Raw genomic sequence first — 24,509 nt, 5'->3', positions numbered from 1 at the left:
AAATGACCAGCCTACTTCGTTATTTTCAAGAAAATGTTGACCAAAATACCAAAGTCAGCATAATCATACTTTATCTGGCATTCTTTCAAGTAAAAATGGTGTTTCGTGAAAAAATCAACAGTTCAGCTTACAACTCATTTGTACAAATGGTTTCTTTTTTTCTGAGGCAGACATCACACATCTTCATGCACACTTCTCATTTTAGCACAGAGAACATTTTTTAAAAATCTGTGCAAAGATTAGGGTTTAACAGAATTGATATTTTTACTGCAATTGAGTGGTGAGTCGACTGCTAATACAGATTGGTGCCGCTGCCTGGATTTATGTCATAGCACCAACAGTTTTACCCTCTACTGTTTTTGCACCATCGCTGTAAACATTAACACAGTGGAGGAGGCAGATAGCATGTTAGTATTATTAAGTATGAATGGAAAATGTTATTTGGATTTTATAATGCTTTTTTTTTTTTTAGGTCATTGGTATTTATGATTCTCTAATTATAATTCTTTGTTTTCTAGATGTTACAATGTTAAAAACTGGTTCTAATCTTCTCAAGGAGGAGGAGGAAGATGATCAGGCAGACAGCGTTCATAATCTACCACTTGTAACATCCCAAAGGCCATTTTATGATGGGCCGATGCCAACTCCCCGGCAAAAGCCATTCCAGTCAGGTTCTACACCCGTGCATCTCACTCATAGATTCATGGTAAGCTTTGGATCTCCACTTAACTTCAAAATAGTTTTATGTTATATATTATATTATATTATATTATATTATATTATATTATATTATATTATAATATATCATATTATATATTCTTTTACCTTTAAGAATTTTTTCTCAAAATAGTTAATTCTGTTTGGTAAAAAATATTTTTAAAAACCTTGATTAACTGGCCTACAGCACTTTGGTACAGAATTTTGTGGTTTATTTTTTTATGGTTAATTCAGTTTTAATCTTATTTCAACCTTATGTTAAATAAAATTCTGCTTTGCAGAGTGACAAAATGAACATAAAGTTAATATGACTGTATATCTTGCAGTACCTCTTGGTTATACTTCCAAACTTTATTTCTCATATTAATTTTTATATAATAGTTTATACTGATTCCAAAACACTAGTGAGAAGATGTTTTTTAGAAGACAACTCTTAGTATGATATATTAGAAAGTGATAAGTGCTTTGGAAAAAAAAACTCTCTGCCTCTTTTCCCCATCCATCCCGCTGGAATGTAAACTCCAAAGGATAAGAGATGTTTCTGTTTTGTTTATTGATAGCACTTAGAACAAGGTATGGGGCGCCTGGGTGGGTCAGTCGGTTAAGCATCTAACTTTGTCTCAGGTCACATCTCACGGTTCTATTTGTGGGTTCGAGCCCCACGTTGGGCTCTATGCTGACATTGTGGAAGCCTGCTTGGGATTCTCTCTCTTTTCCTCTCTCTCTCTGCCCCTCTCCAACTCGCACTTTTTCTCTCTCTCAAAAATAAATAAACTTAAAAAAAGAGCAAGGTATGGCACAGTAGGCATTAAGAATATATTTCTAGGGGTGCCTGGGTGGCTCACTTGGTTAAGCGTCCACCTTCAGCTCAGGTCATGATCTCACAGTCTGTGAGTCTGAGCCCTGTGTTGGGCTCTGTGCTGACAGCTCAGAGCCTGGAGCCTGCTTCAGATTCTGTGTCTCCCTCTCTCTCTGCCCCTCCCCTGCTCATGCTCTGTCTCTCTCTGTCTCAAAAATTAAAGAAAATAAAAAATAAGAAATTAAAAAAAATATATTTCTAAAATGGATAAGTGAGTATATTCGCTTTTTATTTTAAGCTTGAGAGTTAAAAAGTTTAATATTTTTATTTGTTGGTTATTTGAGGTTTTCCACTGAGGACTTTGCCTGGTATCCACCTGGCATAAATTTGTAGGTAAATATTAAAGTTGATGTTTTACTTTAATAAGACTTTTTGTTGCTGTCAGTAATCATCATCAAGTAATAGGTCTTAATTTTTCATTGTCAACTGTTTTATGTATAGTTATTTGTGGTAGAGGAAAGGAAACACTAGGGCCTAGTGTGAACCTGTAGTGTACATAGATGGAAGATAAGTTTTCTAAATGGTATCAATTTATGTTGCTTTAAAATGTATATATTTATTCTTATAATTTAAGCCAGTTAGTTGGAACAGGAAAATATGCTGTCATTTATGTCTGTATTTATAAGTAAATACAGTTTTGAAATATTTCTTTTGGGGAATTTAATGGTTTGGTTGTACAAAATTGTATTTTTTTATGGCAGTAGTATAATTTTTAAAATATTAAATGGAATACTCCATTTGCTAATAAATAAGTATGTGCCGCCTTCTCATGAAAAGAGTAGATAATAATTGTAGTCCTGATGTCACTACTCTTACTTGAAACTATTTAAAGGTAGATGAGCTGTGGTTGTTCCCATAACTTAAATTTCGATACAAACTGAATTACAATATTTGTTAATTTGTAGTTTAGTCTACTGATCCTAGGACCTTTTAATTTTTCTCAAGCTTGTATTTAACCTTAATGCTTGTAGGTGTGGAACTCTATTGGAATTATTCGCTGCTATAATGATGAACAAGACAATGCCATAGATGTGGAGTTCCATGATACCTCCATACACCATGCAACACATTTATCAAACACTTTGAATTACACAGTAGCAGATCTTTCTCATGAAGCTATTTTGTTGGCATGTGAAAGCTCGGATGAACTAGCAAGGTAAATTCAAGATTATGAGGAAGAATTCGTCACTGCTGAGTTGTTAGATATAGAAGTGTTTCATACATAAGACCTCAGAACATGTCTGTTTTTGCCTAATTGTCCCCTCACTTACATTCTCTAACTACAAATGAAGGTATGACAGTTTGTAATTGCAAGAGAAATGGGGCTATTTTTTATATTGTTACTGTGTTTCATTAGTATTACAAGAATAATACATATGAATTATAAACAAACATTCTTAAGCAGTACAGAATTTTTAGGAAGAAAAAGTCCCCCCAGAATTCTGTCAGACATAACCACTGTTAACAGTTTGATGTGTATCCTTCTAGATTTCTTTTTGTATAAATCCCTGTCCTTTTTAAATTTACTTTATTAGTATAATTTATGTACGATAAAATGCACCCATTTTAGGTGTACAGTTTGATGAGTTTAACAAATGTGTATATATTCAGATAACCACTGTCCCAATCAAAAAAAGTTTTTCTTTTAAGATTTTATTTTTAAGGAATTCCCTATACCCAGTGTAGTGCTTGAACCCACAACCCAAGACCAAGTGTCACACGCTATATCAACTGAGACAGCCAGGCCTCCCTCAAAATTATTTTTTATCACCCAAAATGTTCTTGTATCCCTAGACAGTTAATCCAGTACTTTCCTTGGACAAGTTTTTTGTCACCTGGGTTTTTTGTTTGTTGGTTTTGGGTTTTTTTGTCACTATAATTAGATTAGAAACTTCTCTGTTTTGGTTTTTTTTTTTTTTTTACATTTATTCATTTCTGAGAGACAGAGAGAGACAGAGCACAAGCGGGGGAGGGGCAGAGAGAGAGGGAGACACAGAATCCAAAGCAGGCTCCAGGCTCTGAGCTGTCAGCACAGAGCCCGACGCGGGGCTCCAACTCACGAGCTGTGAGATCATGACCTGAGCCGAAGTCAGACACCTAATGGACTGAGCCACCCAGGCACCCCTTGAAACTTCTTTAAAAAAAGAAGGGGGGAGAATGATATTTGGAAAAATAGACAAAAAAATTATGGGGGAGAAGCAGTAGAGGCTGAATCCTTTTTTTTTTTTTAAAGAAGAAAAAACATTTTTACTTAACTTTCTGTTATTTCAGCCAGATTACCCTCTCCTGATCTCTCTTCTTCAGCAGATTGTAGTGCTTATACACTTGATCGTAGATTTTTACTGACTCTGAGGTGATTTGAAATTAAAATCTTTCTGATTGGATACATTAGCTTCTTGCTGCTCAAAGTGTAGTTCACAGATTAGGGGCATGGGTCACCTGGAAGCTTATTGAAAACAGAATTTCAGACCCCACCCCAGACTTTCTAAATCAGAATCTGCATTTTAATGAGGTACATGGGTGATTGAGTATGCATTAGAGTCTAACAAATACATTTTAATTGGTTTCCTAATTTATACATTGTAAAATCCACTCTATACTTCATTATTGAATTAAATCAGTTTACTAATAGAAACCACTGTTGACTCCGTGTCTCTGACTCAGAATCTTACATAAATAGAACATTTATTTCCATGTACAGTTTTTTTCCAGATATCTTTTTCTTTGTTTTCCTGGGTATATTATTTCACAGCTGAATACAATGTTACTTTTCATTTTAAAATTGAATTTAAAATTACTCTTCAGTAAATCAGTACTGCCTCTGGTTCTAAATACTGTAATATCTGCATTCCCAAGTTTAACCTTAATAACTTTCGTGTGTTTGTGTGTATGTATAAATATAAATAAATGTAAATAAGAAAGACTGGAAACATCAGATTGTTAGCAGTGGTTGGTGATCTAGCTGGTGGGATTATATGTGATTGTATTTCCTTTCTTCCTTTGTTTTCCTGTATTAAATTTTTTTTACAGTGAAAGAACTAACATTTTGATGTTTCTTCCCTTTTTAAAAATTTAGTTGTGATTTGTCTGTGTATTTGCAACCTAGGATCGATCATACTCTGCAGATTTTAGTCTGCCTGTTTTCATTTAACATTATGTTGTGAGCATTTTCCTGTGTTTTTAAGTATTCTTCAGTAACATGACTGTTAATGGTTTTAATACATTCCATTTTAAGGATATTTCATAAATATTTCAAAGCTATTTTTGTACCATTTATGTTTAAAAGAAAAATTATTTGGTTTTTGTCACTGGGTATCATGATTAGCTTCATATATATAAAACATCAAATAGGAACGTTTGATTGTTTCTGTCTTATTTTAATTTATAGCAAGCTTCACTGCCTGCACTTTAGTTCTTGGGACTCAAGCAAAGAGTGGATAGTAGACATGCCTCAGAATGAAGATATTGAAGCCATATGTCTTGGTCTGGGATGGGCAGCTGCTGCCACTAGTGCCTTGCTCCTTCGATTGTTCACTATTGGAGGTGTTCAAAAAGAGGTCTTCAGTCTTCCTGGGCCTGTAGTATCAATGGCAGGACATGGAGAACAGCTTTTCATTGTTTATCATAGAGGTAGATTTTTTTTCTAGTCTTTTATGATCTTGCCATGACTTGAAGTAAAATGAAAATTACTTGAGCTTTCTTTGTCTTTCTCATACTTTGTTTTGGATTATATACATCCTTTTGCATTCATTTTAGCATTTGAATCTGTGTAATCTATGAATGTACAGAATTTTGTTGTATTCACTAGTAGGAATGAAAATATTTATAGAAAAACTATATTCTAGAAAGAATTCCAAGGTAGAACTTGGCTAGTTACTTCCATGTCTATATCTCATAAGAATTTTCAGCATTTAAACCTCAAAAAAAAAAAAAAAACTTCCAGTGTGCAAGACCAAGACAGTTTGAATATGACTAAAAAGTTGCTGCTTCCTTTTCCTCACCTTATACTGTGTCCTTAGTCCCCACCACTGTTTGAAGACTGATTTTTTCAAGGTTATTGATATGGGGCAGCTGGTTGGTTCAATAGGTAGAGCATGGGACCTTCGTCTCAGGGCCATGAGTTGAAGCCCCATGTTGGGTCCAGAGCTTACTTAAAAAAAAAAAAATTACCAATAATCTTTTTATGCTTATTTTTTGGTAATTCCATCAGAAACGCTTTCTTTTCTTAAAAATTGTAATTCCAGTATAGTTAAAATAGTGTTTTGTTAGTTTCGGGTGTACAATATAGTAATTCAGTAATTCCATACATCACCCAGTGCTCATCATGAGAAATGTACTTCTTAATCCCCACCAGCTATTTTACCCATTCCCCACCCAACACTTTATTTTCTTGGATTCTGTGACATCACTCCTGATGTTTTTCTTACTGATAACTCCTTCAGCTCTTCCACTAGCTGCTCCTCCTATGCCGTCCTCTTAGCTGGAGTGCTCCAGGACTCTGTCACAATCCCTCTTCTCTAGTACCCTCTCTAGATGAGCTTTCAGTCTTTTGGCTGCTTAGTCCTAGTAAGAAATATGCTCTATTTTGCTAATCTATACATATCTGTAAATGTAACTACAGAAGTCTCATGGACAATATGTACTCTTTGATTTCAGTTTTCTTTAAATGCTATTTATTTGCAACTTTAAACTGATTTCATGACTCGTGGCTCAAAAATGCAGTTTGAGAAACTACCCTGGGTTATGTCCTCAAGGCCTATGGCTTTAAATACATCTGTATGTCCATGACTTATAAATTAATATCACCAGCCCTGCCCTCTCCTTGTGTCTACAGACTTACATATCCAGTGGCTACTTGAAATCTCTTGGTAGAGTTTTGATATGCATTTCAAACTTGGTCACAATAAAACCTTTGGTTTTTTTTTTTTTCCCTTCCACCTTGCCTTTCACTTAGTTTTCTCCATCTGAGTAAATACCATACTATTAATCCATCCACTCAAGGCAGAAATGTAAGAGTTATCATGGAGTTTTTCTCTTTCCCTTACTCCCCATGTCAACCCCATCATGTCAGTTCTATGAAATAACACATTCCAAACCCTCTGTTTTCATCTCCTCCACTGAAACCCCAGTTCAACCCAGATGTCTTCTCTTGGACTATTGTAGTTGTCCCGTAACTAGCTTGTCAGGTTCAATCCTTGCCTTCCACAATCCATTCTCCACCTGGCAACCTAAGTGATTTTTTAAAAACATAAAGTCAGAACACATCCTTCTCAAGTTTTTCTGACTTTCCATTGCTTTAGAATAAAAATCAAGCTTTTCATCACAGCCAGCAGGGTCCTACATGATCTGACCTTTGCTTGCCTCTTGAACCTCATCTGTTGCCACTTTTTCTTGTTACTCATTCTAGCAATACTAGCTTCTTTGTATTCTTCAAATTTACCAAGCTTGTCCCTATCTTAGGACCTTTTCATTAGCTGTTCCTTCTGTTTACTATAGTGCTCCCCCCCCCGACCTTTGGATGGCTGGCTTCAGCATGCATTTTTTTAAATGCTTATTTATTCTTAAGAGAGAGACAGACAGAGCACGAGCAGGGGAGGGGCAGAGAGAGAGAGAGAGACACCGAATCTGAAGCAGGCTCCAGGCTCTGAGCTGTCAGCACAGAGCCCAATGCAGGGTTCAGACTCAAACCATGAGAACATGACCTGAGCTGGACGCTTAACCTACTGAACCACCCAGGCACCCCTCCAACTTGCAGTTTATGTCTCAGCTAAATTTCACTTTCTCAAAGAGGCCACCTTTGTCTAATCTAAGGTAACCATTCAGTGAGTGTAACGCTCCGTATCATATTATTCTTTTAACTCTTTGGAGACACTTAGCATTTTTTTCTTTTTAAAAATTAGTCTTCTCTTATCTGAATATGAATTTCATGAGAACAGTGTGACTTCATTTTCTTTACCGTTGTAGCCCCAATACCCGGCATATATAAGCTCTTGTAAATATTTGAGTGAATGAATTACCTCTTAATATCACTTTATATAAGTAGTCCATGTAATATAGTATTCTAATACCTGAATGATATGTCAGTCAGGTGGGTTATCCATAAAAAGTAGTGCTAGTTAATCTAAGAATTTATCACAAAATCATTTCAAGTCACAGAAAGTACTTTAGACTGCATTATCGCTAAATAACCTTTGATACCTGATTTATATTTATATTTTCTCACTAGGTACAGGATTTGATGGTGATCAGTGCCTTGGAATTCAACTGCTAGAGCTGGGGAAAAAGAAAAAGCAAATTTTACATGGTGATCCTCTTCCTCTTACGAGGAAATCCTACATAGTGTGGGTTGGATTTTCAGCTGAAGGCAAGATAAACTCATTTGTTTATATTAAAAACATTTTTCCAGTAGAAATTGTTCCATTGTTTTACTCCTAATTAATTTTTAAAGATAAATGTCTATATTATATGTTTAAATTTCTTAATTATGTTGGCAGTGGGAAACTGGAATTGTTAGGCAAGGTAGCCATTATTTTATGTATAAGATCTGTTCTTCATGTGAATTCTGGTTAGAAAACTTACAAAGAGAGAAATATATTTCTCTAAAAGTTTGTTATGGGTACCAAGGAGGAGATACAAATCAGTGGTGAAGTTGTGGCTTTTCCTGAAGATTCTACACAGAAAATAGGAAATTTCTATAGCTGCACTATCCACTACAGTAACCAAGTCACATGTGGCTAATCTAAATTTTTTTTTTTTTTTTCAACGTTTATTTATTTTTGCGACAGAGAGAGACAGAGCATGAACGGGGGAGGGACAGAGAGAGAGGGAGACACAGAATCGGAAACAGGCTCCAGGCTCTGAGCCATCAGCCCAGAGCCTGACGCGGGGCTCGAACTCACGGACCGTGAGATCGTGACCTGGCTGAAGTCGGACGCTTAACCGACTGCGCCACCCAGGCGCCCCTCATGTGGCTAATCTAAACTGAGATGTGCTATAAGTATAAAATACTCTCAGAATTTTGAAGGCTTAATTTAAAAAAAGAAAGTAAAAAATTTCAGTAATTCTTTTACATTGATTACATGTTAAAATGATAATATTTTGGATATATTTGGTTTAATAAAATATGTTCTTAAAATTCACTTTTTCCATTTCCTCATGTAGCACTAAGAAATTAAAAATTACATTTATAGATTCATTTATTAGTGGCTTATAACTGATGATGATTTGAAATACCTTATTTAGCCCTGTCTCCTAGCTAAAATATTATTTCTATTGGAGATTCTTGCCCTTCACTTATATTATTGGAAACTCCAGTTTGTCTTTTACATTTCTGAACAGAGAGCAAGGGAGGCAAACCATGAGACTCTTGGACACAGAGAACAAACTGAGGGTTGAGGGAGGGGTAGGGGAGAGGGGAAGATGGGTGGTGGACATTGAGGAGGGCAGTTGTTGGGATGAGCACTGGGTGTTGTATGTAAATGATGAATCATGGGAATCTACCCCCAAAACCAAGAGCACACTGTACACACTGTATGCCAGCAAATTTGTAAATTATATTAAAAATCAACCATTTCTGGAGGTGTTTTCTAGTGGGATATTATTGGTCATTTATGTTCTAATCATGTGACCATTTGTAACTTCCATTTATATATCTTTATTTTTTTTCCACCAATTACTAATCAGATCTAGGCTTAAGGATAACTGCTGCTTGCAGAGTGAGAGGTGTGTGAAGTCACAGATAAAAGGGATAATTAGGGAATAATGCTATGCACTTCCTGAGATGGGGGCAGAGTAAGTGGGAAACAGAATAGCTTACCTAGGAGTTGGGGAACACAATGACAAGGCCAAGAAAGAACAAGAGGAAGAAGAGTACTAAAGGCAAATTTCTCTACATCATCATGGTACATTAGGTTCTGGTTGTTTTTCTAAGTCTTTCATAACCAGCAAAACTTCAGATTCAGAACTTAACATTTTTATTGAAATTGGCTTTTAAAAATATTGCTATATTCCAGCAGGTGGCATAGTTCTGACTGAAACTATCAGCTTATTCTCTTGAGTAAATTTTAGTCCTATCACAGGCAGGTTTTTTTCTTCCATTCAGTTAGAGCTTATTCTGTGCAGCTAATTAAGTTTTGTGGGAAATAATCTTGAATTATTCGCCTTGTTTTATTTTTTGCTTTTGAACTGAAAGTTGAATCATTGGTATGTATTTTTGAAATAGGATTTATTTAACAAACATGTAGCTGTGTCTCCAGGTGATTTCTTTTTCTTTTGGTGTATAGGTACCCCCTGTTATGTGGATTCAGAAGGCATTGTTCGAATGCTTAACAGAGGGCTTGGTAATACATGGACTCCTGTATGTAACACAAGAGAACACTGTAAAGGAAAATCTGATCACTACTGGGTGGTTGGTATCCATGAAAACCCCCAGCAACTGAGGTGGGCTATTACAAAATGCTTAGTTGATTCTTTTTTTAAAAAGTACTTTGAAATTTTTTGTTTTGTACTCTTTAAAGGTATTTAATTTTTTTTTTTTTTTTTTGCTCTTCACCTTAGTTCATTTATTTGCTTTCCATATTCACTAAATTAGAAATTGATTTATATTCATTTTGAAGTTTGCAACTGATTGCTGGACTTGAGCTGAAGTTGGATGCTCAACCAGCTGAGCCACCCAGGTGCCCTTCTGCCTTTAACTTTAAACTGTGATTTAGAATTGAATAATTTAGTGGCTTTTTGAGATTTTTTTATAAGGCTCAATTTTTGTCACCAGGCAGAGGGCTAGTAGAAATGTAGTAGTTGACTCATAGTGTAAAACTCTCAATCCGTATAGTCCCTATTCAGTATTGTATTAGATACTTTTCTCTCTTTTGAAACCTGATGTGTTTTTGGTCTAAACAACTGGCAGGGACATTGAGTAGGTACTTGGTGAACAAAGAGATCTCTGCTTTCATGGAGCTTATAGACTGATTGGGGAGACAGATAACAGAAACAAGTAAATGTTAATTACTCCTTGAGATAAATAACATAAATTAATCTGAGCAGACCCATGGTGGAGAATAACAGAAGGACACATTCTAGGTAGCATCATCACATAAGACTCTTAATAGAGGTAGTATTTAAAATGAGACTCGAGGGGCGCCTGGATGGCGCAGTCGGTTAAGCGTCCGACTTCAGCCAGGTCACGATCTCGCCGTCTGTGAGTTCGAGCCCCGCGTCAGGCTCTGGGCTGATGGCTCGGAGCCTGGAGCCTGTTTCCGATTCTGTGTCTCCCTCTCTCTCTGCCCCTCCCCCGTTCATGCTCTGTCTCTCTCTGTCCCAAAAATAAATAAATAAAAAAAAAAAAAAAAAAAAAAAAAAATGAGACTCGAGGCCAGGAAGTCTGTTAGGAAAGAGTGAAGTGACAAATGATCATTGCAGTATAGACAGCATGTATAAAGGACCACAGATCGGAAAGAACTAGGTATGTTTAAAGAATTAAAGGATGTAAATGTGAATAGCATACAAGAAGCAAGGATTGGTGAGAGGCATGATCTCAGAAAGTTAGACCAGGCTGCATTATAGACCATACAGAGAAGTTAATATTTTATTTGAAGTTGTGTCATGAAGCCATTCAAGGGTTTTATCTGGGGAATGATGTAATCTGATTTATACTATAAAAAGAAACTATATGTGGCAAATGGATTGGCAGAGGTAAGATTGAAAGTAGGGAGACAAGTTTTCACCCAGGGGATTTATCCTGCTTTCTGTGGGGATGTTTGGAGATGTGAGAAATGTGGGGTATTATTTATAGCTGTCACAATGATTTGGGGTTACCCTGGCATTTAGAGAACTGGGGCCAGCACTGTCAAACATCTTGCAGTGTGCAGAATGGTCCTGCTCAACTACAGATTGTCATTCCCAAATGCTATCAGTGCCTTCATTGAGAAACACTAAGGAGGATTTTGCAGTCATCTAAGTGAGCTATAATTACGGCTGGAACTAGTGTGGGGGCAGCAGAAATTAATGGGAACCAGATTTGAGATAGAAACAGTAGGACTGGGGCGCCTGGATGGCTCAGTCAGTTAAGTGTCTGACTCTTGATTTTGGCTCAGGTCATGATCTTACGGTTTGTGAGTTCAGGCCCCGCGTAGGGCTCCCTGCTGACAGTGCAGAACCCGCTTGGGATTCTCTCTCTCTCTCTCTCTCTGTCTCTCTCTCTCTCTCTCTCTGCCCCTCCCCTGCTTGCACACACTCTCTTTCTCTCTCTCAAAACAAATAAGTAAACTTAAAAAAGAAAAAGAAACAGGATTTTCTGGTAGGTTGGGGGTTGGTAGTGATGGAGAAGACTCAATAATGACACCCATGTTTCCAATTAAAGCAACTAGACGGATAGTCATTCCAGTTATAGAAATAAGAGAGATAAAAACAATTTCTTTCTTGGCTGTGTTAAGTTTGAATTGCCTGCAAAATGTCCAAATGGAGATACCAAGAAGATACTAGAATACATTATTCTAAGATATAAATTTGGGAATCACCAGAATATAGAACGTATTTAAAGTCATAGTAATAAGTGAGATCACATAGAAGAAAGTAACAAAAAAAGGTCACAGATTCCAACACTTAGAAATTTCAACATTTAGAGGGGCATCTGGGTGGCTCAATTGGTTAAGCATCCAACTCTTGATTTCGGCTCAGTTCATGATCTCATGGTTGTGAGATCGAGCTCCATATCTCACCCCTGAGCATGGAGCCTGCTTGGGATTCTCTCTCTCCCTCTCTCTCTACCCCTCCCTCACTTATGCACGAGTGTTCTATCAAAATAAATAAACATTAAAAAAAAAATTCCAACATTTAGAGATCAGATATTGGAACACGTAGCTTTTGAATGAGGAAGAGAACTATTAGCTAAGCAAGTAAGAGAAAAATCACTTGAGGGTCATATCACAGAAGCTGTAATTGGAGACTTCCAAGAAAGGAAGTAATCAGGGAAATAAAAATGGCTCTTGAATATATAAAAAGATGATATCAAAATAAGGCAAATACAAATCAAAACCAAAATTCTCTTTTTACTTATCAAATGAGGAAAATCTGAAAATTTGATAACACTCTTGGTGAGGCTATGGGGGAATAATCACGTTTGTAATTGCTGATGGGAGTATAAATTGGTTACAATCCCTTTGGAAAGCAATTTGTCAAGAACTACCAGAATTAGAAATGCATATGCTCTTTGATCCAATAATTCTGCCTTAGGATTTGTCCTACAGACATACTGGTACTTGTTATTTAAAGTGTGATCCATGGACCAGCAGCATCAGCATCACCAGAGAGCTTAGTTATTAGAAATGCTGAATCTCAGGCATCACTTTCAGACCTACTGAATCAGAACCTGCATTTTAACAAGATCTTCAGGTGATTCGTGTGTACATTAAAGTTTAGGAAGTACTGCTGCTAGCACATGTGGGAATGATGATACATGTGAAAGATTTTCTACATTGTAAGATTGTTGATATTGACAAAAGATTGGAACCCTAAATTTCCATTACTAGAAGAATAGGGAAATAATATTATATACAACTATACATTAGAATACTATATAGGGGCGCCTGGGTGGCTCAGTTGGTTAAGTGTCCAACTTTGGCTCAAGTCATGATCTCAGGCTTCGTGAGTTTGAGCCCTGCATTGGACTTTGTGCTGACAGCTCAGAGCCTGGAGCCTGCTTCAAATTCTCTGTTGCCCTCTTTTTTCTGCCCCTCTCCTGCTCACGCTCGCTCTCTCTCTTTCAAAAATAAACATTTAAAAAAATTAAAAAATATGATGTAGATTTTTTTAAACAGTGAAGCAAATCATTTATGTGATAAGAGTTATGTATCAGAGTATATAAAGAACTCTTGTAACTCAAAAGACAACTCAATTAAAAAATAGGCAAAGTGTTTGAATAGACACTTCTCAAAAGAAAATACACATATGGCTAATAAGCATATAAAAACATATTTAGCATCGTAAGTTATGGAAATGCAAATCAAAACCACAAAGATTCCACTTTATACCCACTAGAATGATTATCACCCAAAAGATGGAAAGTTCTGTTGAGCATGTGGAGAAATTGGAACCCTAAACATTGCTAGGTGGGATATAAACTGGTACAGTTTGGCAGTTCCTCAAACGGTTAAACACAGTTACCATATGACCTAGCTGTTCAACTCCTAGGGATATAATTAAAAGAATTAAAAACATGTCATTTGAATCAGTACAAAACACCTGCCTTTAATTATGAATATGAGTAATTACTAATCTGTAGAAGTATCACTCCTACCTCTGTTCTAGCAAATTTTTTAGCAGAAATTGTCTTTATTGTTTCCACTGAAGATTTTTTTTTTCCATGATCACTACTGGTTAACGTATAACTGAGAGGTTACTAATTTTGTGTGGTACTGTCTAATTTGCTCTCTGTAAACATCTTTTTTTTCTTTTTGAAAGCTCTTAAGAGTTATTTGACATGCTTAAAGACAAAAATTTTTTTTTGAGTTTCGTTCATTTAACAAGCATTTGTTATAGTACTGACTATATGTGCTATATTACACAAAGGTAAATAAGGTCAGTAGCCAGGAAGTGTTGGCTAGTAAAATCATTATCAACTCCTGAGTAAACGCTCAAAACAAGTTGTGAACAAAGTCTCCTCCATGCAACCGAGAACACAAAGCAAAACTCATTGCTGAGGGGAAGCTTAGTCTGGATATTGGCCCAAGCGTCTCCAGTTTGATATGTTTTCAACTCTTTCTTTAACAAGAGAACAAGTTTTATGGTTTATTTGAAAAAGAATTAAAGTAATTTTGTCTTAGTAAACTGTAGTTTATTTTTTCACATCTTCTCCAGATGGTTTAGCCACATAGTTTCCAGGAAGCTCATTCATTGTAGGCAAAAACCACCAAATTAGCAGTCAAATGAGTTTGTTTTTCGTCTTCATCCATGAAAGGGACACTTAATGGATAACAGGTCTTTTTACTTCAAGTCTAAAAGGATAAGAAATGTGAATTAGTACTCTGCTTTGATATAAATGTGGCTTTAAAAAACTATTAATGAAATCCTAGGTTTTTATAGTGATAATTGCTTACTATGACTAAATCAGTAAAGTATTTGAGCTATAAAATGTTTTTACACAAGAGAGTATGTCTTTTTATAGAAAAAATAATATTAAGGCATTAAGATTACTCCCAATGTCCTTTCTGATTTTGTTAATATACGTATATGTGTATGTAATTGGACTTGTCCTTTTCTGAATGCACATGCCCTTTTTCATCTTGCATGACTAATAAACCACTGGCTTTTGTGAATGACAGAATTGCCACAAGAGATTTTTCAAACTGTAGGTATTCACACTGCCACCTCATATTGTGTGGTGAAAACCACTGATTTATATGAACTCATAAAAGGGGAGGAAGAAGAAGAAATGAGATTGTATGTTCAAAATATTGGGGGGGGGGCCACCTGGGTGGCTCAGTCGGGTGAGCGTACGACTTTGGCTCAGGTCATGATCTCACAGTTCACAAGTTCATTCGGGCTCTGTGCTGATTAAGCCTAGAGCTTGCTTCAAATTCTGTGTCTCCCTCTCTCTCTGTTCCTCCCCAGCTCATGCTCTGTTTCTCAAAAATAAATAAAAACTTAAAAAAAATAAAAAACAAAATAAAATAAACAAAAATATTGGAACTCTAAAAACATGTTTGTATTTTTATTGTGTGGTCACAAAAACAAAAAGGTGTGTTCAAATCTCACTAGGAAGGGGACCTGGGTAGTTTGAAAAATATTCCATTATTTAATTTTTAACTTCTCTAGTGGGCATTTGATAATACGAGAAGATACTTACGAAAAAAAAATTTAAACCTACATAGTATTTCCCTTTAAGAAAGACATGACTTTAAGCCATGACTAAAAGGCTGTATTATAAATTAAGTGGGTGGTTATTAGTAAGCACTGAACATTGTACTGTATTTTAAAGTGACTATAAAAACTAGAAAGTTTGCCTAAGGTACTTACAGTGTGTAGGTATGGTTTTCCAGTGGTTTTCTTATAAATAACTTGGAATACATAATTTAAAAGAGTATTCTATGTGCATGTATCATTCCATGATTAATGAATGCTTTTTAATTAATAAATTCCATTAGTATTAATGCTGAGGGGCATCTTTAAATACTTTACATGTCCTAGTCAGAAAAGGTTTAGACAGTGTTCTTGCCCACTAAGCTATTTATTACCATGTAAGGCAACCTTTGATTTAGCAGAGCAGGTATATATTATAACCTTTTAAATGATACTGGACTTTCTGCTTCACTCTCACCAATATCTAGTAATAGACACTCATCTGTATTGGACATTTCACCATCTTTTTCTCTTGTTTGACACTTTTTACCAGCAGTAAAAAGACTGACAAATAAAAGTGAATATGCTTCACCAGTATCTTATCTTGGGTGATCTGTTTTATAATGTGAATTCCATGACAGCTATTTATGGCACAGCTTCTGTATTTTAAAAGTGGGCAGTTTGCTAAGGAAAAGCTGATGAGAACCTATTTCACTTTCTTTTTTTTTTAAGGTTCATTCACTTATTTTGAGAGAGAGTGAGGCAGGGGCAGAGAGAGAAGGAGAGAATCCCAAGCAGGCTTCACACTGTCAGTGCAAAGCCCAGTGTGGGGCTCAAACTCACAAACTGCAAGATCATGACCTGAACCAGAATCAAGAGTTGGATGCTTAACCGACTGAATCACCCAGGTGCCCCAGGCCTGTTTCACTTTAAGTGATAGTTTAATAAAGCTGATATAAAGAGGGATTTTTGAAATGCAGAGGGAGGGATTAATTTTTATACCTAATCAGGCCTGAAGTACTTTACTTTTTAAGTTTTTTTATTTTGAGAAAGAGGGAACAAGTGTGGGGGGAGAAGGAGAGAATGCCAGCTTCGTGTTGTCAGCGCGGAGCTGGATGCGGGGCTTGAACTCCCAAACTGCGAGATCATGACCTGAGGCAAAACCAGTGGTTGGACACTTAACCAACCGAGCCACCCAGGTACCCCAAAGTACTTTTTTTTAAAAAAAAAAGAATAATTTATTGTTTATTATTAAGCTAGCTATTGGAATAATATTATTCCAAGTTACTGACTTTTGGAAAATTTATATTTTAACAGTTTTTATGATGTTGGAGGAAATTTTTGTGGTGAGACTTTTTCTGTACTGACAGGTGCATTCCTTGTAAAGGTTCTCGGTTTCCTCCCACCCTTCCACGCCCTGCTGTAGCTATATTATCCTTTAAGCTTCCTTATTGTCAGACTGCAACAGAGAAAGGACAAATGGAGGTATGTGGAAATCTTACCTTGACACTCTGAATTTGATAATACATTGCTTATGATGTAGACATTTAAAAATTACCCTGATGACCATTGTTGACTACTCATTACTTTATAATTAAATAATTAGTTGTAGCAGGGAGGGAGGACTGCTTATTACCACCAGGGTAACTGATTGCCATCACTACTTCCAGGGATTTTGTTTATGAGATAAATGAGTATGATCATCAGGGCCTCACTAGGGCAAGGCATTCACTGTCAGAGTTGGGCTGAGTGCCTGAGAGAGTGGGCCTCCATAAATTTTGTGTCTTAGGCACCAGGCTTGCCTCACTATGGTCCTAGCCTTCTGCCATCAAGTCATTTGAAACCTTGCAATTAGTTACTCTAACCAAGAAGCAAATTGGTCTCTTAAAAAATAGCTTAACAAGTTTTCTGAGCATTAACTATGATAGCTAAGAAACTGTTTAAAATACTATATTCCCTTTTTTTTTAAGGATAGAAGATAAAGTCAAACTTTGGTATCACATTAAAATTTGAATTATAAAATAAACTAGAAAGAATATTTCAAAAAATATTTTATTTAGAAACTGTTATCTTAAGATAAATATTTAACACTTGCCTGGTATTAAGCTGATAGTTTTCTCTAAGCAGTTTTTTCCCTTTTGTAGGAACAATTTTGGCGTTCCGTTATATTTCACAATCACCTTGATTATTTAGCTAAAAATGGTTATGAATATGAAGAAAGTAGTAAAAATCAAGCAATAAAAGAACAACAGGAACTTTTAATGAAAATGCTTGCGGTGAGTAAAATAAATATACTGGAAAAATTAAAGTTACACTTTTCTATAGATTGTATTTCTTAAAAGTATGTGAGTTAGCACCAAGTTCCACAACCTCAAAATCTTTTTTTAATTTTTAAAAAAATTTGAAATTAGATATAATTAACAGTGTTATATTAGTTTCAGGTTATAGTACAATGATTCAACAGTTCTCTACTCAGTTCTGTTTCCCAGTTGATATTGCAGTTAAAATATTTAAAACATTACCTTGTAACTAAGATCATAAGCAGATAAGTGTGCTTTTAATCCCTTTCACCTATTTCACCCTTCTCCCTTCTCACAGCCCCTCTGGTAACCATCAGTTTGTTCTCTACAGTTAAGAGTCTGTTCGTTTGTTTTAATGTTTATTTTTAAGAGAGAACACATGCATGTGAATGGGGGTGGGGAGAGGCAGAGAAAGAGGGAGAGAGAGAATCCCAAGCAGGCTCTGCATTGTCAGCAGTGAGCCTGATGTGGAGCTCTAACTCAAAAACTGTGAGATCATGACCTGAGCGAAAGTCAGGTGCTTAACCGACTGAACCACCCACATGCCCCAAAAGTGTGTTTGTCTCTTTTTCCTGTTTGTTTCTTTTTTTTTTTTTTTTAATGTTTATTTATTTTTGAGAGAGAGCAAGCAAGGGAAGGGCCAAGAGAGAGGGAGATAGAGGATCTGAAGCAGGTTGTGTGCTGACAGCAGAGAGCCCAACACAGGGCTCGAACTCACCAACTGCGAGATCATGACCTGAGCTGAAATCGGATGCTTAACCAACTGAGCCACCCATGCACCCCTGTTTGTTTTGTTTCTTACATTCTACATATGAGTGAAATCATATGGTATTTGTCTTTCTCTGACTGACTTATTTCACTTAGTGTTATACTCTCTAGATCCATCCATGTTATTGCAAATGATAAGATTTCATTCTTTATTATGGCTAATACTCCATTGTGTATATATATTCCACATGTTCATCCATTCATCTATGGATGGACACTGGGTTACTTCCATAATTTGGCTATTATAAATAATGCAGTAGTAAACATAAGGGTGCATATGTCTTTTTTTTTTTTTTTTTTAAATTTTTTTTTTTTTTTCAACGTTTTTTATTTATTTTTGGGACAGAGAGAGACAGAGCATGAACGGGGGAGGGGCAGAGAGAGAGGGAGACACAGAATCGGAAACAGGCTCCAGGCTCCGAGCCATCAGCCCAGAGCCTGACGCGGGGCTCGAACTCACAGACCGCGAGATCGTGACCTGGCTGAAGTCGGACGCTTAACCGACTGCGCCACCCAGGCGCCCCTGCATATGTCTTTTAGAATTAGTGCTTTTGGGGGGCAACTGGGTGGCTCACTCAGTTAAGCATATGGCTTCTGATTTCGGCTCAGGTCATGATCTCATGATTCATGGGATCAAGCCCCGCATTGGGTTCTGTGCTGACAGTGCAGAGCCTGGTGGGGATTCTCTCTCTCTCTCTCTCTCTCTCTCTCTCTCTCTCTCTCTGTGCCCCGCCCATCCTCAAAATTAATAAAAAGAAAATTTCTATAGAATTATTGCTTTTTTATTCTTTGGGTAAATACCCAATAGTGGAATTACTGGATTATATGGCAATTCTATTTTTAATTTTTTGAGGAACCTTCATACTATTTTCCACAGTGGCTGCACCAGTTTGCATTCCCACCAGCAGGGCACAACCTCCAATTCTTAAGTTGCATCCAGTAGTGTTTTTCTTCCTTGAAAGTTCTGTTTCCAAGTTGATATTGCAGTTAACATATTTGAAACATTACCTATAACTAAGATCATAGGCAGAAATAAACTGTTCTGGTGCTGTCTCCCTTTTTGCTTTTGGTCACTTGTCTTTGTTTTCACAGGCACTCCAGGTATTCTGATGTTTAATAAAATTTGTGAACTGGCTATAGCTCCTACAACAAAATAAAGTTTGAGTGTGGGCTTTTAGACCTCCAGGGCTGAGTAATCTTAAGAACTTTGTTTGATAAGGCTTTTAGATATGCTTGCCTTTTGTCATCTCTTAAGCAATTGTGTGATGAAAGTTTGTCTACAGCAACCAGGTTTCATGCCCTGGATATTTTAAGTCTATTGATCTCTAGAGATAAATATATATATATATATATATATATATATATATATATATATATATGTATATATATTTGATATATAAATATAGTTAAAATATAAAGTGCATATGTTTCGTGTCCTCACTTGAGGTTGGTTTATGGTGAGGAGTATAACCTAATTTCTTTGTTCATTTTGCACCAGCCCCTTAAGGACAGTGATCACATCTCCTTTACCACTGTGTGCTGGGTGCTTACATGGTGTGTAATACATAATAGACTTCAGTATTTCTTGAGAGAGTAAATGGTCCAGACTTTTCATTTCAAAGTTGAGGAAAAAAGATTCTGAGGGAAAAGTGGTATCTAAGACCACAGAGCTAATTATAACTCCAGTTTCCAAAAGGTAGTATTCACTACTGTCACCACTATGCAACACTGCCTTGAGTTTAGTAGTAAAGAAATTTAGTTTATTGTAAAGTAAGTTTTGTTTCTTTTATAAAATGTCATTTGTAAGGGCACCCGAGTGGCTCAATCGGTTAAGCGTCCGATTTCGGCTCAGGTCATGATCTCATGGTTCGTAAGTTCGAGCCCCGCATTGGGCTTTGTGCTGACAGCTCAGAGCCTGGAGCCTGCTTCAGATTCTGTGTCTCCCTCTGTCTGCCCCTCCACCGCTTGCACTCTGTCTCTCTCATTGTCTCAAAAATAAACATTAAAAAAAAAAAGTTAAAATGTCACTTGTGTAACTAGTAACCTTTTCTCTTTGTACAACATATGTAAGAAAATATGTTTGGTTTATTTACCATTTATCATTAGAGGAGCTTTTCCTCTGGGACAGTGTTGTTAGTAGGGTATCAGTAGCTTGAGGACTGGTCAGTTCTTTAGCATTCCTGTCCCCCTGGCAAATGCCTGAAGTTTAACCTTGTTACTATGAGAACCATACTACTTCTTTTCATTTCCAAACACCCTCTGAGGCAGAGTACTACCCTGATTAAGAGGTATTGTTTATACAATAGTGATAGTAGAAAACTTGAAAAGGACATGCAGGTGACTATCTAAAGCTTCTGTGCTGATCCATCAGATGTGGGATGTCTGAGTAACAAAATAATCCTTCTACTCTATGAATTATGAGACCCTTAGTCTTTGAAGTACTAATTTTCCTTACATTGTACTTGAGTTGCCTCACTTTGAGTTGTCAGAATGCATATCAAAAGGAAAATAATCAATGGCACAAAAACAGACACTCAGATCAATGGAATAGAATAGAGAACCCAGCAATGGACCCAGAAATGTTGGTATGGCCAACTAATCTTTGACAAAGCAGGAAAGAATATCCAATGGAACAAAGACAGTCTCTTCAGCAAGGTAAAATTGGACAGCGACATGCAGAAAAATGAACCTGGACCACTTTCTTACACCATACACAAAAATAAACTCAAAATGGATTAAAGACCTAAACGTAAGACAGAAAGCCATCAAAATCCTAGAGGAGAAAGCAGGCAAAGACCTCTTTGGCCTTGGCCGCAGCAACTTCTTACTCAATATGTCTCCTGAGGCAAGGGTAACCAAAGCAAAAATGAACTATTGTGACCTCATCAAAATAAAAACCTTCTCCAAAACAAAGGAAACAATCAGCAAAACTGAAAGGCAACTGACAGAATGGGAGAAGATACTTGCAAACAACATATCAGGTAAAGGGTTAGTATCCAAAATCTATAGAGAACTTACAAAACTCAATACCCAAAAAATAAATAACCGAGTGAAGAAAGGGCATATAACTGGCAAATAACCCAGTGAAGAAAGAAATAACCCAGGGCAAAAGACATGAATAGACACTTCTCCAAAGACATCCAGATGGCTAACCGACACATGAAAAAATGTTCAGCATCAGGGAAATACAAATCAAAACTACAATGAGATACCACGTTTCAGAATGGCTAACATTAACAACTCCAGCAACAGCAGATGTTGGCGACAATACAGGGAAAGAGGATCTCTTTTGCACTGCTGGTGGGAATGCAAACTGGTGCAGCCACTATGGAAAACAGTATGGAGGTTCCTCAAAAAAGTAAAAATAGAACTACCCTGTGACCCAGCATTTGCACTGCTAGGTATTTATCCAAGGGATACAGGTGTGCTGTTTCAAAGGGACACATGCACCCCCATGTTTATAGCAGCACTATCTGCAATGGCCAAAGTATGGAAAGAGCCCAAATGTCCATTGACGGATGAATGGATAAAGAAGATGTAGTATATATATACAATGGAGTATTACTCGGCAATAAAAAAGAATGAAATCTTGCCATTTGCAACTACATGGATGGAACTAGAGGGTATTATGCTAAGGGAAATTAGTCAGAGAAAGACAAAAATCTTATGACTTCACTCATATGAGGACTTTAAGATACAAAACAGATGAACATAAGGGAAGGGAAGCAAAAAAAATATAAAAACAGGGAGGAGGACCAAACATAAGAGACTCTTTTTTTTTTTAATTTTTTTTAATGTTTATTTATTTTTGACAGAGAGAGAGACAGACAGAGCATGAGCAGGGGAGGGGCAGAGAGAGAGAGGGAGACACAGAATCCAAAGCAGGTTCCAGGCTCTGAGCTGTCAGGACAGAGCCTGACGCAGGGCTCGAACTCACAGACTGCGAGATCATGACCTGAGCCGAAGTTGGACACTCAAACCGACTGAGCCATCCAGGCGCCCCAAACATAAGAGACTCTTAAATATGGAGAACAAACAGAGGTTGCTGGAGGGGTTGTGGGAGGGGGGATGGGCTAAATAGGTAAGGGACATTAAGGAATCTACTCCTGAAATCATTGTTGTACCATATGCTAACTAACTTGGATGTAAATTAAGAAATAAATAAAAAATGAAACTAAAAAAAAATAAACTTAAAAAAAAAAAGTAATCAAGTGTTTTCAAAGATATTTAATGAATGCCCTTTGTTTTTTTATTGAAATTTTTATTAAAATACAGCAAGAAAAAGGAAGTTGTTTATTTGTAAGTTGTATAACTATTTCTGGTAATTGGAAATCATAGACAAGCACACTTAAAAATGAGTGGATAAATCTACTCCTCCCGCCTCCCTCCCCCCCCCCCCCCATTCACTTGTAGTATTTGTGTGCCAGTTCTGGGAAAAATAATAACTAATTAATCATTTATAATTTATTCCTTCTTTGATTCATCCCTATTTGATGAGGGCAGGATGAGGGTGGGTGGGCAGCAAAATGAGTTTAAGAAAACCACATTTGAATTTTAAAGGAAAATCTTACTTCCTTTGTAATTAATAGCTTGAAATCACATGCCTTATTTCATTGAATCTAAGCTACTAGTGATTGTAAAATGTACCATTATTTTATTTATATAAGCCAAAAAAATGCTGCAAACTCTGACCCACCATAAATTGTAAGATGCTTCTACTTTCAGAGATGCTAAACTGAGTAAAAACTATGCATCTTAGAATCAGTGAGATACATTATCTAGAAAACCAGTATTTTCTCAGATACTAGTAGTATCATTCTCTTATTTTTTAAAAGTTTTGCTTGATGTGATTTTTTTTTTCCCCCCATTTTGGGTTAGCTTTCTTGTAAACTGGAGCGGGAATTTCGTTGTGTGGAACTTGCTGATTTAATGACTCAAAATGCTGTGAATTTAGCCATTAAATATGCTTCTCGTTCCCGGAGATTAATATTGGCCCAAAGACTTAGTGAACTGGCTGTGGAAAAGGCAGCAGAATTGGCAGCAACCCAGGTGGAAGAAGAAGAAGAGGAAGATTTCAGAAAAGGGCTGAATGCTGGGTAAGAAATAATCAGTTGTTTAAATTATTCTTTACTATTCTGAAAATTTAATTGGTCTTTGCATAGCTCTTAATTGAATAATATTATTGTTTAGTTACAGTAATACTGCTACAGAGTGGAGCCAGCTAAGGCTCAGAAACCAAGTTGAAGAAGATGAAGAGGATACTGGAGAAGCTGATGATAAAGAAGAAAAACCAGAAATACATAAGTATGGTAAGATACATTTTTAAAGCAATTTAAAGATGAGAAATGCAATATTTTGTGGCTTTCCTCATTTTGCTTGGCTGAGGAAAATTGAATACCTGTACTGTGTCAAGACGCCTTTGCTGATTGTTGATTATAGAGAGGAACTTTATCTCCCCATTTACACTGCATTGTTTTATCTTAATTATTTTATAGGACAGAATCCATTTTCCAAAAATGCAAACTCCTCTGATGTGCCAGCTGTTAAGTCAGGTAAGAAATATTTGTGATTTTGTAATATCAGGAAAATTGTTCAAGTAGTCTTTTAAAGTGATATATGTACTTAAACCACCCCACACACATACTCTGCCATCCTAAGTTTGTTTTTATCAGGAATTTTGTTTGTGAAACTGGTCATTTTACAAATATTTATTAAATGCCTATTATGTTTGACTAGGCGGGAGATACCAAAAGTCAAGTAGACATGCATGGTTGATTCCTGCATAAATCTTACATAGTACCAACTGACTTTTTTTTTTTAAGTTTGTTTGTTTATTTATATTGGAGAGAGAGAGAGAGAGACAGAAAATCCCAGGCAGGTTCTATGCTGTTAGCACAGAGAGAGAGCGAATCCCAGGTAGGTTCTGTGCTGTTAGCACAGAGCCAGATATGGGGTTCGAATCCATGAGCCATAAGATCATGACTTGAGCCAAAATCAAGAGTCAGACACTTAAAACCGACTGAGCCACCCAG

The 24,509-nt window shown here is 36.5% G+C and overlaps 1 protein-coding gene across 3 annotated transcripts in view; it reads left to right on the top strand.

Moving 5' to 3' along the window:
- WDHD1 (WD repeat and HMG-box DNA binding protein 1) overlaps nucleotides 1-24,509 on the top strand; it is a 69,874-nt gene that overhangs the window by 31,114 nt on the left and 14,251 nt on the right. For all 3 annotated transcript variants that reach the window (XR_013556106.2, XM_078448233.2, XM_078448234.2), the window contains exons 12-21: nucleotides 519-706; nucleotides 2,548-2,732; nucleotides 4,965-5,206; nucleotides 7,803-7,940; nucleotides 9,859-10,015; nucleotides 16,780-16,894; nucleotides 17,554-17,685; nucleotides 23,356-23,573; nucleotides 23,668-23,786; nucleotides 23,973-24,029. Coding sequence is in view for 2 of the 3 variants with exons in the window: in XM_078448233.2 (XP_078304359.2) it covers nucleotides 519-706; nucleotides 2,548-2,732; nucleotides 4,965-5,206; nucleotides 7,803-7,940; nucleotides 9,859-10,015; nucleotides 16,780-16,894; nucleotides 17,554-17,685; nucleotides 23,356-23,573; nucleotides 23,668-23,786; nucleotides 23,973-24,029 (1,551 nt within the window). In the remaining variant the exon portion in view is untranslated. The remainder of the gene's footprint in view (nucleotides 1-518; nucleotides 707-2,547; nucleotides 2,733-4,964; nucleotides 5,207-7,802; nucleotides 7,941-9,858; nucleotides 10,016-16,779; nucleotides 16,895-17,553; nucleotides 17,686-23,355; nucleotides 23,574-23,667; nucleotides 23,787-23,972; nucleotides 24,030-24,509) is intronic.

The sequence above is a fragment of the Panthera onca genome, chromosome B3 (assembly GCF_046562875.1).
Source record: "Panthera onca isolate mPanOnc1 chromosome B3, mPanOnc1 haplotype 2, whole genome shotgun sequence".
In the NCBI taxonomy this organism is placed as follows: Eukaryota; Metazoa; Chordata; class Mammalia; order Carnivora; family Felidae; genus Panthera; species Panthera onca.
The sequence above is the reverse complement of the archived record's forward strand: the minus strand, read 5'-3'. Positions and strand labels throughout refer to the sequence as shown.